Source organism: Acomys russatus, chromosome 20, assembly GCF_903995435.1.
Source record: "Acomys russatus chromosome 20, mAcoRus1.1, whole genome shotgun sequence".
Taxonomy (NCBI): Eukaryota; Metazoa; Chordata; class Mammalia; order Rodentia; family Muridae; genus Acomys; species Acomys russatus.
In genome coordinates, this window is record NC_067156.1 from 25,773,488 (window position 1) to 25,787,863 (window position 14,376).

The 14,376-nt window shown below is 40.1% G+C and overlaps 1 protein-coding gene across 1 annotated transcript; it reads left to right on the forward strand.

Annotated features, from left to right (window-relative positions):
- The first annotated feature begins 9,813 nt into the window (after positions 1 to 9,813).
- On the forward strand, positions 9,814 to 12,635 carry LOC127204190 (protocadherin beta-2-like). The gene has a single exon (XM_051163123.1). The coding sequence runs from the start codon at positions 9,972 to 9,974 to the stop codon at positions 12,369 to 12,371; it is 2,400 nt and encodes a 799-aa protein (XP_051019080.1). The 5' UTR covers positions 9,814 to 9,971; the 3' UTR covers positions 12,372 to 12,635.
- Positions 12,636 to 14,376: the final 1,741 nt, after the last annotated feature.

Genomic DNA, 14,376 nt, shown 5'->3' on the forward strand with positions numbered 1-14,376 from the left:
CACCATCACTGATTTCAAGCTGTACTACAGAGCAATAGTAATAAAACTCACATAGTATTGGTATAAAGACAGACAGCTTGATGAATAGAATTGGATCGAGGACCTAGAATTAAACACACATACCTATGGACCGTTGATTTTTGAAAAAGGAAGCCAAAGTATACAATGGAATAAAGAAATCATCTTCAATAAATGGTGCTGATCTATTGGATGTCTGCATGTGTAAGAATGCAAATAGATTCATATCTATCACTCCACACAAAACTCAAGTCCAAGTGGACCAAATACCTCAACATAAAACTGCATACACTAAATATGCCATTTAGAAAGTGGGGGTGAGCCTTAAATACTATGGCACAGAAGACAACTTCCTGAATAGAACAGCAGCAGCTCACGTGCTAAGATGAACAATTAATAAATGGAACCTTCTGAAACTGAAAAGCTTCTGTAAAGCAAAGGACACTGTCAAAAGGACAAAGCTGTAGCCTACAGAGTGGGAAAATATCTTTATCACTCTTATATCCATCAGATGGCTAATATCCAAAATATATAAAGAACTCAAGAAATTAAACACCAACAAACCAAATAACACACTTTACTTATTTCCCACATTACATCTTGATTGTTATTCCCTCTCTCTTATCTTCCTGTTCCCACACAAAGACTTCATGCACACTAATCTTCAACCCACTGACTTTAAAAAACAAACTTCCAACCAATGCCTAGCCCAACCCATGACCCACCGCGTGGGAGAGTGCCAACTCCTGACATTATTAATAATAGTCTGCTATGCTTACAGAAAGGAGCTTAGCAGAGTTGTCCTCTGAGCTCTACCCAGCAGAGGTTCAAAACAAACACTGAGACTCACAGCCAAACATTGGGTGATGCACAGGGAATCTTGTGGAAAAGTAGGGGGAGGAGAAAAGGACCTGGAAGTGACAGGAGCTCCACAAGAAGACCAGCAGAACCAACTAACCAGGTCTCAGAGGAGCTTTCTGAGACTCAAGCACTAACCAGGACTATTCATGACTGGACCTAGGCCCTCTACACAAATGGAGCCAATAGGCAGCCAAGGCTTCATGTGGGTCCTTTAGAAAGGGGAATGGGGGATGCCTCTGATATGGACTCTGATGCCAACTTTTTGATCACTTTCCCCTGGCAGAACTGCCTTGCCACGCCACAGGGGAAGAGGACACATTCAGTCCTTGTGTGATTTAATGACCTGGGTTGGATGGGAAGGTGATCTCCCCTTTTCTGAGGAATAGCGGAGAGGGGAGGAGGAAAGGGAGGGAGAGTGAGACTAGGAGGAGAGGAGGGAAGAGGCTATGAACAGGATGTAAATTAAATAAAAATCAATCTCTTTCTCTCTTTCTTTCTCTCTCTCTCTCTCTCTCTCTTTCTCTCTCTCTCTGTCTCCTCTCATACACAGGTTTATCAAGCTATGAAAGTGGATATAAAACTGTTTCCCCCCCCCCGTAACTGTATAGAGCTCTATGGAAGTTCAATGAGTTTTATAGTATGTTTAATTTCTGTGCGATATATATATATATATATATATATATTTTTAGTTTGGTTTTTTTTTTTTTTCAACGCTTTTTCATCAAATTTAAAACAAAGCTAGAAAACACTGAAGAAAAAAAAAAAAAAGATCCCATCCTGGGAACTTGCCAGAAACCACAAGGCAAATTTCCACCCGTAAGTTGGTAAATCTCACAATCTTCACAAACTCCATTCCCTTGAAGTTCCGGTTTGATGATTTAAAAACAATCCCGACTCCTTGTGAAACTCGGAACGTAAAAGTCGGTGCATTTCAAAAACAGCTCTGTAGCAGCAATTGCTCTAAAGAATTTCAGTTCAATTAAAAGATCAGTTTAATTTAGGTGTAAACGGGTTGCTTGGTTCGTATGTTCTGTAAAAAGTAAAGTCTCCAACCTGATATAATCGCCGAGAGGACAGGAAGTAGCTGTGGTGAACACTTCCGGGCCGTCAGTAAAATCCGTCCTACCCGGAAAAAGCGGAAGTGAAGCTAGTAGACTGCGGAGGATTCGGGCAGTCCTATTTACAGGAGTGACGTCTCGCTTCAAGTCATGTGATTTTGGAAAAAAAAATTTACCCTCGGAGACACAATCTAGTCGTGCAATGCCCGTGTTGCTGTTTCCAAAATAGCATTCTGCGGAGCTACTTGCGTCTTAGGGTGCTAGAGCCCTAGACACTTGTTTCCAAAATAAAGAAATAAATGATTTCAATAATTAATATTTACTTATATATACATAATAAATACATACAAATATTTCTATAAAAATAATTTTACATCTGTGGAGGCATAAGTACTATTCCCTTGTCTAGAAGAATTATTGACAAATGCAGTTCTTATGTAAAACCTAGAGAGAGGAGGGAGGGGCAGAAGAAAAGAGGGAAGGGAGGGAGGGAGAAAGGAGAGAGAATGGTTTATATATTATGTAAAAAGAGTTCTGTATTTAAAAAACTTACTATAAGTGCATACTGATAACTACTGTTTCTTTTGGGGGAGGTGGTAGTTGGTTTTGTTTGTTTGATTGATTTGTTTTGTTTTGTTTTTGTTTTTTTGAGATAGTTTTTCCTTTGTCCTGGACTCTCTCTGTAGACCATGCTGGCCTTGAACTCACAGTGATCTGCCAGCCTCTGCTCCTGAGTGCTGGGATCAAAGATGTGCACCACCACACCTGGCTTTATTTTGCCCATGCATTCTTATAATTTATTCTGAGAAGTCTTTCCTAACTACTGTGTCTAGATAAAAACCCATTTTCAAAGATTTATTTTATTTATGTTTATGTGCGTGTGCCTGCATGGGTTTATGTATAACACATGGTATAGGTGTCCTTGTAGAGTCTAGAGAGTGCCTTGAATCTCATGAAACCACATTGACCAACAGTTGGGAACTGAGATGTGGGTGCTGGGAAGTGAAACGGGGTTCTCTATATTCTTAATCATTAAGTCATCTCTCCAGCCTCCCAAAGTCATTTTTTACAGTCAAAGATCTTCTGATTATTTACTTGTAGTATTTAGACAAGTTGCTATGACACTTCACCAGTTTGAGGAGGTACTGTTTTTTCTTCGTCATACCAGCTATGGAGGATAGGATACTATTTGGTTTGCTTGTAATCTGTTCTCTCCAGACACTGCCTTAGTTTCTTATGTGGAGTAAGCTCTCAATAAAATTGTCTAACAAATGAATGTTGGCAAATGCTGATATTTCTGTAGGGAGATCAAAGGGCAAGGGCTACAGATTAAAAATGCAGTTGAAAATAATTCAGTGTATGGAGAGAAATATCAATGTGATCTCTGTGACCAAAATTTCTGTAAGTAAAACAAAATTAGCCATTTCTTCTAAAACTTTCTGAGACTGAATGATTGGGATACGAATTAGGAAAATATCACAGAAATTATTTATGCTTTCCTGGGAAAGGCACTATATCAATTGTATATACATACAATTGTATGCACATACATACATAATGTGCCATTTTAGTGGGAAGACCACCTTAAACGCTACTAGTCAATCTGGAATGAAGGGAAAGCAGGAGCTGATAACATGAAAAAAAGTCATGTAAAAACAAAACAAAATAAAACCTGGACCTCAAGGACATCAGAAAGCCCTGGAGACTAAAGAGAAGGTTAGTGTGACTAGAAGCCATTTATTAAGAAGATAAATGGTTAAACACTGAATCTTGAAAGGTAGACAGGGGCCATGGCATGCTAGGTGTGGTATATGCCTGTAATCCCTGAATTCCATAGACAAAGCAGAGAATGGGCTGGAGGCAATCATGAGTGAGATCCTATCTCAAACAAAAATAGAAAAAAGCAAATCAACGAGGAGTCCATGTAGTGACTTCAGCAGGGTGAGTGATGGTGTATTGTTTCGATATTTTTTAGAAGGTGATTCCTACTGGTGTGTGATCAAATGAAAATATTCTGAGTGGGAGCAGGAGAGATATTTCAATGCTTAAGAGCATTTTCTGCTATTACAGAGTTACACTTCCAGCACCTATATTGGAAAGCTTACAACTGGTTGTAACTACACCTCCAAGGGATTTGATGTCTTCTTCTAAGAGCACCTTCACACACACACACACACACACACACACACACACACACACACACATTTAACAAAAAAAACCCACCCTAGATAGGGGTGTTGTGAAGAGATATAAATATAAATGGAATAATTGATAATAACAATTTAGAGTAAGAATATACAAAATGATGCTGAATTGGATGTACATGCAGGGGTAGGGTGTGAAAACATCCAAAGTACATTTACTTGCTTTTTAGACATTGAAGATGGAAACCTCCCTTCTTCTCTCCCTAACTGGTGAGATAGATGAAGTTTTTTTTTTTTTTTTTTTTTAGGATTGTAGAAGACCTCAAAATTGGCCCAAGACACTCCAAGGCCAAGTTCTCAACATAAAGGAGATTTATTTGTCCCATAGGAACAGATGGCAGGGATAAGGGACAAAGACAGAAGATAGAGGAAGAGGGGCAATGGGAAGGAAGCCAGACGAGGGGATAAAAGGGGCCAGGGTGAGAGGTAAGCGGTATTTGTCCCTGGGGCACAAAGGACTGCTTCTGGTTAGAGAGAAGAGAGAGGGTGTAGTAGAGCTCAACTGCTCATCTCATTATGGCTAAGGAGTAAATGGAGAAACAGGAAAGAGCTGGGGCAAGATTATAGCCCCTGAAGACATGCCCTCAGGTGACCTACTAAATCCAGTTAGGGTCTACCAAATAAAATTTGAAGCACCTCCCAAAGAATGCCACCAACGGAGGACCAAGCCTTCCCTATAAGAGCCTATGAGGACATTTCCTCCTCTTGATTTACTCAGACTTTTCATTACTGTGACCAAATACCTGGCCTAACTCACAGAAGGAAGGGATTCTTTTAAGCTCATGGCTTCAGAAACTTTGGTCCATGATCAGCTGGCCCCCTTGTAGTGATCTTGAGGCGAGGCTGGATATCATCATGGGAGCATATGGTAAAATCAATAATGCTTGGCCATTGTTATTCTAGTTTGCTTTTTATTGTGTGAGACAGCAAAACCAGAAAGGTCTTATTTCATTTTACTGCTTGCAATACATCATGAAGGGTTCTCAGAACTGGAACCTGGAGGCAGCAATTGAACCATAGGCCACAGAGGAACTTTGCTTACTGACCTTCTGTCCCTGGTTTTCTCACTTTGCTTTTTTATACTACTCAGGGCCACTTGCCCAGATGTGTCACCACCTACAGCAGGCTAGGTTAACTGTGACCCAATCAATCAAGAAAATGCTTCCATAGAATTGCTTCCAGGACAATAAGATGGAGACATTTTCTCAACTGAGGTTCCTTCTTCCCAACAATCCTAGCTTTTGTCAAAGTGACAAAACAAACCAAGTGAGTATAATGATGGTTTTCATAGTGACAACTCTCTTAAAATTTTTATAGAAAAAGACTATTCTGAGATAAACATACTATCATCACGGCAAAAAAAAGGTCTGGAGTCTCTCCCAGATGCAAATGAAACATAACTACGTCTACGTCTTCATTCTCACCAAATTACCTTCTGCACCCATCTATGTATCTATCTACCTATGTGTGTATAACTATTCAGAGAGAGAGAGAGAGAGAGAGAGAGAGAGAGAGAGAGAGAGAGAGAGAGGGAGGGAGGGAGGGAGAGAAAGAGAGAGGAGAGCACTAGCACTAGACATGAGTATGAGTGTGGGTCCCCCTTCTGCACAAATTAAACTACAGTACATGACAAATGAATAATTGGTCAACAGTCTGCAAAGCTTGTGTTATAAATCTATAATGGTTCACCTTAAGCACATGCATGAACATTTTAATTAACAAATATTCTAGTTATTTTTATTTTATGTGTATAAGTGTTTTGCCTGAATGTATGTCTGTGCAGCATACACATGCGAGACACATGCGAGGAGGGCATCAAACCCCCTGAACTGCAGCTAGAGAGGTTGTGAGCCACCATATGGGTGCTGAGAATCTAACCTCTGTCTTCTGGAAAAACAGCTAGTGGTCTTAACTACTGAGTCATCTATTCAGCACAAGTATGAGATTTCTAATGTAAATGCTTTTTTCAAAACCCTGATTTTATATGTACCATGGGAAAGGAATAACTAAGCACTAGCACTCATTTTCTCCACAGTAATACCATTTATTTTGAAATCTTTCTTGCTTGAATGAACTGTTTATATCAATAGATTCTGAAAGAAAATTTATTGTTTATGTCTTCAACAATTTGTGTAAATGTTACTAGAGGTTCATAAGGTCATTCTTTCTTATATAATTTGATAGAGAGCTGAATAAGCAAAGCTTGTTGAAGGGTGCTAGGAAGAGCTGAAGAAATATTTATATTGAAAGATTGTGGCTATTTAGAATATCACAGTGGAAATATTGCACTGAACACTGGATGCCATCTATAAACACAAAGTTCTATTATTGTTTTTATATATGAAAAAAGAAAAAACTCTCCTTTTACTTCTAGACTTGTGAGTATTACTAAAACTAAAATAAAACCTGACTGTGAGAATTGTGAGACAAAATACAACACAAAAGTTTACAGAGCCTTACATAACAAATTTACCTCTGAATTTTAGGAATTATTTTTGTATTTTCTACTTGTGAGAAATACTAGATTATGTATTTGTCTTCATTACATATTTCCTCTTCCTTCTGTTACCCTCATAACTGTTTCAGCTCAGAGAATCTATTAAAACTAAATGGTCATATGCTTGATTGCATGTATAAGTTCAAATGATCTAGCCATGTAGGTGATTTTTTTTAAAGATTTTGCTCACCTGGATTAACTGTGTATGGTGCTCAGATCAAATGAGTTAAAAAGATTCTTTTAAATTATTACAATAATACAAAGTGAACAATCAGAAAACCCAAAAACTGCCAGCAGAGTAGAAGTAAGCATTTGTTTTCTAAATGTTAAGAAAGGTAACTTGTGATTTGCCATTTTGTACAAAATGGGAGCTTTTTAAAATGTTGTGACACTTTTATATTAATAAGTCACCCATTCCAGTTTTCTGGAAATACAGGGGTTAGGGAAACAAGTTAAACAATGCCATGATAACACAAATATAGGACACAAGACATCATAAAAGACAAATGGTTTGGGCATTTAATTAAAAACTAACGTAAATAAATGGAGGACTATTACACAGTAACATACAATAACCAAAACAATCATAGAACTTGGCTAAGAGAGCATCTGAGACACTACTACAGCACAAGGCTGAGGAAATAAGTGCATCTTTAAATGAAATTCAGCAGTGGCTTTGAATTCTTGCCACAGCTAAAGAAAAATGGAAAAGAATAATGGAAAGAAAACAATATGTTCTAAGAGCTGGATTTTAATATAGGGTTATTATTCATTTTCCCAGGCAGGTAGCATCATGGTTACACCTGGAAACATCTTCCCACTTAGGAGATGCCTGCTGAATGTGTAGAGGTGAAGTATTATGATGTATGTCTTAGGCTTTCCTATTGACGCGATGAAATACTGACCAAAAGTAACTCGGTGAAGAAAGATTTTATTTCACTTAGATTTCTATACCACAGTCCACTATTGAAATAATGGCAGAAACTCAAGTAAGGCAGGCACCTGGAAGCAGGGACTGATGAGGAGACCACGAAGGAGTGCGCCTCCTGGCTCCCTTCCCATGCTTTTCCCTGGGGAATGACTCTGACATAAAACTAACCAGGACAAAGTGTATGTAACCGTCACCAAAAAAGCCAGTTATTTTGTTTGTACTGAAGGTAGAGTTGTGCTTATTGTATATATATCTTTTAGCTTTTTACACATGAGTATTTTCTTAAAGAAAAACATTTTTTTTCTATAATGTTTTAGTTGGTGTGTAGTCACTGGACATGGTAGTGGATTTCTTTCTTTTCTTTCCTTTCTTTCTCATCATTCTCTCTTATCTCTTTCTTTCTTTCTTTCTTTCTTTCCTTCTTTCTTTCTTCCTTTCTTCAGACAGGGTGTACTTGGCTGTTCTGGAACTCGCACCATGGGTCGGGCTGACCTCGACTCACAGAGATCGTTCTACCTCCCAAGCGCTGGACTTAAAGGTGTGCACCACCACTGCCAGGCCCAGTAGTGGGCTTCAGAGAGACAACTTTAATACATGTATATAATGCATTTTGAGAATGTTCTCTTATATCCCCATTCAAATACTTTTCTTCTTCTTCTTCTTCTATTATTATTATTATTATTATTATTATTATTATTATTATTATTATTATTACCTTCTGCTCCTATATTTCCCTAGATTTCTTCTTTTCTGTCATATATATCTGAATGCCTAAGGCAAAGTCTTTATAATTATTGTAATAAACTTTGTTTTTAGAACAATTTTAGGTCTTACAGAAAATCAGATAGTACCCAGAGTTCCGTCTACCCTCTCTCTTCCACCACACTCCCATTATTCATATCTTGCCTTAATGTAGCACATTTGGTAACACTGGTATACAAATGCTGATACATTATTGTTCATTAAAATGCCAAGTTAACCCTTGGATTGACTTTTGTTGTATGAGTTTATTTTTTCCAGAAATGGATAATGTCATGTATCCACCATTATAGTATAATAAAGGAAAATTTCATTGTCCAAAAAAAGTCTGTCTTAGCTCTTTATTCTAATTCTTCTCTTCCCTAGTAACAGAGAACTTTTTAATTTTTTGCTTTTTCCAGAATGTTATATAGTTAAAACAATATTGTCTTTCTTTTTAAAATGTTTCTATTAATTCTTTAAGAATTTCATGCAGTGCATTTTAAAAATCATATTCACCCTTACTCCTCCCCTTACCTCCTCCCTGATCCACTCCATCGCCCCACCTCCCCCAACTTTTCACCCTGTTTTTCATATTCAATAGACCATACATTCCAGTTTGTTCTGCACATACACATCTGGTGTGAGGCATATTTCAGAGGGCCCCTCTTTTTGGGTGAACAATATGCCTTTTGTGGCTCGACAATTCCTTTCTTTCTACTGAACATTTTTAAAAAGATAACTTTTAAGACATGGCAATAACTTTCAACTTACATACTTTGTATTCCGATTTAATAAAACATCTCTTAAAGACTTTAAAAAGATAATGAAGGAGTTCTAAATATTTACTATGCATTTGATATTAGGAATTCAATAACTGATAGATACAGCAATTTAATTGCAGTTATATCTTAACTGTTTAAAAGGAAAATTTTAAAAAAGACACTGACAAGAAGAAAAGTACTGACAATGGAGGTTTTTATGAGACTCAAGGCACATCACATCTCAGGGGATTGTGTGTCTGAAGCAAAGAAGTGTAAGTGAGGACATTTCTGCACCTAGTACGGCAGCCTCCTTAAGTTCCATGGTTTTCTGTTGAGTCTTTTCAGTTGATTAGACGTGATAGTGGTAACCTAACCACAATCCAAATACAGACATGTCCAGGTTCTGAATAAAAACTGGCAACTTCTTAGTTAAAATCTTTCTACGGCAACCTAATCACCTAGTAGTCCTGAAGTTGCTTTTCTCCTCCCAAAACCCTCTTGAATCTGCGAAGAAAAAAAGCGAAGTATCTTGTACACGCCTTACATACCACTATAGAAGCAATAAAAGCCTTTGAAATACATGGTATCCTGTGAGACACATTGAAAATATGCATCAACGGGAGAGTGATTTTTTTAATGCTTGGGAGAAAACAATACTTGATAAGAACGCAGGGTGGCGCTGCAGTCTCAGAAGTAGAAGGAGCCGCCAAGCAGCCCACCTTCCAGAAGCCAGACCGCTAAAGGGAGGAGGGAGCAGAGGAGGCCGTCTAAGGCAGTCCTTCCGGAAAGTCTTAGGCCTGGGGGTTGTGGACTTGTCCCATTGTCTGCAAGATATTTGCAGAGCGAGTCGGTGACAACGTAAACCACAGCTGGGGCGGTTTCCTGGGAGACCAGAAGGCGATGGAGGCTGGAGAGGAAATGGAGCGAGTCGTGAAAAAAAGGCAAGTCCTGCTGTTCTTTGTTTTGCTGGGCATAGCTCAGGCTGGGTCCACAATTAGGCGCTACTCCGTGGAGGAGGAAGCGGAGAACGGCCTTTTTGTGGCAAATTTGTTAAAAGACCTGGGGCTGGAGGTAAAGGAACTCGCTGCGCGGGGACCACGAGTCATTTCCAAAGGGAAAAAATTGAACTTAGAATTCAAGAGGCAAACGGGGGATTTGTTGTTAAGGGAGAAAGTGGACAGGGAGGAGCTTTGCGGACCCGCCGAGCCCTGTGTGGTACCTTTCCAGGTGTTACTGGAAAACCCTTTGCAGATTTTACAGGCTGAGCTACAGATTAGGGACATAAACGATCATTCTCCCGTTTTTCTGGACAAAGAAATCATCTTGAAAATTTCAGAAACTACTGCTTCCGGTACCACTTTCCTAATAGAAAGTGCACAAGACTTAGATGTGGGAAACAACAGTCTCCAAACGTACACAATCAGCCCCAATTTCTATTTTCATCTTAAACTACAAGACCGTCCTGATGGCTCGGTGTTGCCACTGCTGGTTCTAGACAAAGTGCTGGATCGAGAGGAACGATCTGAAATCAGGTTAATCCTCACGGCGCTGGATGGTGGGAGCCCACCCAGGTCTGGCACCGCCCAGGTCCTTATTGAAGTCTTGGACATCAATGACAACGCCCCCTCATTTTCAAAGCCTCGCTATGAGGTTCAGGTCCCGGAGAACAGTCCTGTTGGATCCCTGCTTGCTACTGTCTCTGCTAGGGATTTAGACATTGGAGACCATGGACAAATAGCGTACAGCTTTTCCCAAGCTTCAGAAGACATTCGGAAAACATTTCGAATGAACACAACATCCGGAGAAATCCTTTTAGCAAAGACACTGGATTTCGAATCTACCCAGGCATATACAGTATATGTTCAGGCTACAGATGGTGGGGGACTTTCTGGAAGCACTGTGGTGTTTGTCGAAGTAATGGATTTGAATGACAACCCTCCAGAGCTGACTATGTCCTCACTTACCAATCACATCCCAGAAAACGCCCCGGAAACCGTAGTTGCTGTGTTCAGTGTTGCAGATCCTGACTCTGGAGACAATGGGAAAATGGTTTGCTCCATCCAGGAGGATCTTCCTTTTATTCTAAAACCTTCAGTTGAGAACTTTTACACTGTTATGACAAACACAGCCCTGGACCGAGAGACCAGATCACAGTACAACATCACCATCTCTGTCTCCGACATGGGCACACCCAGGCTCACAACCCAGCACACCATAACAGTGCAGGTATCAGATATCAACGACAACGCCCCGACCTTCACCCAAACCTCCTACACTGTGTTCGTCCAAGAGAACAACAGCCCCGCCCTGCACATAGGCACCATCAGCGCCACAGACTCAGACTCTGGCTCCAACGCCCAAATCACCTATTCGCTGCTGCTGCCCCAGGACCCGCAGCTGGCACTCGCCTCACTGGTTTCCATCAATGCTGACAACGGGCAGCTGTTCGCGCTGAGGGCGCTGGACTATGAGGTCCTGCAGGCCTTCGAGTTCCACGTGGGCGCTACAGATCAAGGTTCGCCCTCCCTCAGCAGCCACACGCTGGTCCGAGTCCTGGTGCTGGACGACAACGACAATGCGCCCTTTGCGCTCTACCCTCTGCAGAACGCCTCTGCTCCCTGCACTGAGCTGCTGCCCAGAGTGGCAGAGCCTGGCTACTTGGTCACTAAGGTGGTGGCTGTAGACCGTGACTCTGGCCAGAACGCCTGGCTGTCTTTCCAGTTGCTCAAAGCCACCGAGCCCGGGCTGTTCAGCGTTTGGGCTCACAATGGTGAGGTGCGCACCACCAGGCTGCTGAGCGAGCGCGATGCAACCAAGCACAGGCTGCTGCTGCTGGTCAAAGACAATGGCGAGCCTCCACGCTCTGCTAGCGTCACACTGCACGTGCTGGTGGTGGATGGCTTCTCGCAACCCTACCTGCCTCTGCCAGAGGTGGCGCCCGACCCTACACAGGATGACGATGTGCTCACACTGTACCTGGTCATTGCCTTGGCATCTGTGTCTTCACTCTTTCTGTTGTCTGTGCTGCTGTTCGTGGGGGTGAGAGTGTGCAGGAGGGACAGAGCGACCTCGATGGGTGGCTGCTCTATACCCGAAGGCCACTTTCCTGGACACCTGGTAGATGTCAGCGGGGCGGGGACCCTGTCCCAGAGCTACCAGTATGAGGTGTGTTTGACTGGAGATGCTGGGACCCCAGATTTTAAATTCCTGAAGCCAGTTATCCCCAACTTCCTTCTTCAGAGTTCAGAAAGAGAGAATGATACAAACCCCAGTTACAGAAATAGTTTTGAATTCAGTTAAGTATTGGTGAGGACATACGGAGTCTAGTCTCAGCTAAAACGTGAAAGGTTTGATTTTACTGCTTTGACAAGTGAAGGTATCTCTTCTTTGAAAGTAACTATCTTATTCTAATTCTTTGCATGTTCCTTGTAGTTCTAAATAAGTAAGGTATGTGGAATAAGGAATTTAAATTTCACATGTATTCCAACTTTGATTAGTCTTGTAATTTTATTTTGACTTATAATGTAAAAGTAAAAATTGGGTTTTCATAAATTTTTTTTTTCAGTGTGCACATTCATGTGTCTGTGTGTCCTCACTATGTAGCTCCGGCTGTTCTGGAACTCATTATGTAGACTGGGCTGGGGTTTTTTGTTTGGTTTTTTTTTTTGTTGTTGTTGTTGTTGGTGGTGGTGGTGGTGGTAGTGGTTTTTTGAGACAGGGTTTCTATGTGTAGCCTTGGCTGTTGCTGTCCTGGACTCGCTTTGTAGACCAGGCTGGCCTTGAACTCACAGTGATCTGCCTGCCTCTGCCTCCTGAGTGCTGGGATTAAAGGCGTGCACTACCATGCCTAGCTGACCGGGCTAGTTTTTAACTCTCAGAGATCCACCTGTCTCTGCCTTCTGAGTGCTGGATTAAATGCATACCGGCTCTCTGCCCTGCAGAAATGAGCTAGAGCATCATTGCTTAAATTTTATGTCACCAGTTCTGGATTATTCTTAAGTGCTGCCTAAAAATATTTTCTCTCATTACCCGAGTTGTAATATTTTGCAGCCCAGACTATTTGTGTTCATTTATTTTCTCATTAATATAACTTTTATCTCGTGAGCTGACACTAAACTCTTTATATGGATGTGAATAACATAGCACTTGTTTCATATTTATCCACACATGTATTTTAAAGTTGCAGCATACAAAACTTATGACTCCTTAAAGATTGTAGAAATCTTTTTTTTTAAATTTTTTTATTAATTTATTCTTGTTACATCTCAATGTTTATCCCATCCCTTGGATTGTAGAAATCTTAATTGTTGGATTTAACAGTGTTCAAATTAATGCAAAACAAATTCAGCCAAAATCATACACTATTCTAAAGGATAGCTAAAGAATACATGAAAAGTGACTTTCAAGGGCATGATAATTAGGTTTTCTTTCAAAATTCTTCAATTCTTTGGCTGAACTCAATACTTTTTTTAAAAAAATTTGAGACAAGGTCTCATTGTAGTCCTGAATTTGTGACAGGTCCTGCTACATTCAGGGTATTGGGATTGTAGGCATTGCACTAGCACTCCTAGTTAATTAACCTACTGGGAACTTTATTATAATTGAACTATATACAGAGCGTATGCTTCCATCTTTTGCCAACTTAGGAAATTTGTATGTAGCCTGGCATTCCATTCCCCAAATTCTCTGGAACTTTAAAGATGGAACTGAACATAAATCCATGAGTAGTGTGGGTGGATCCATTATAATTTTTATTAATTTTCTGGACTGACTTGTTCTAATTTTCTCTCTTTAGTACTGAAGACTTTTCAATGCTTTAAAAGAAAGTTTGTGGTGGGCCAAATGAGATGGCCAGCTATTCTGACAACTGGAGTTTGATCCCAAGACCCACATGATAGAAGTAGAAAATCAACTCCTCAAAATTGTCCTCTGACTTAAACAAACACACAAGCCATTTAAAAAAAAATCTCAGTTTTTGAGTTATGTTTATGGGCAGCTCCCATTTATTTAATGATTCACAGAGTCACCAGAATGTTTTAGGTTCTTAATATTTTTTGACTAACTGATTGAAAGAAGAATTGTGTTAGTTATGACATACTAATAATTAAATATGGCAAGCTACCTAATGAATAAAACTTTTACCAGAACTATTTGAACATTATTAAGTTACCAATCTAGTTTTCAACATATCTTTTTATGTTCTCTCTTAATACTTAATTCACGTCTCCTCTCCTGTCCTCTGACTTAATGAATGCAGAATTTCTGATATTTAATTTTATATTTAAATATGCTTCTGTGTTCCCCA

Bases quoted from the DNA above. Each gene is read 5' to 3' on its own strand.
- LOC127204190 (XM_051163123.1), top strand. From the start codon at position 9,972: ATGGAGGCTGGAGAGGAAATGGAGCGAGTCGTGAAAAAAAGGCAAGTC.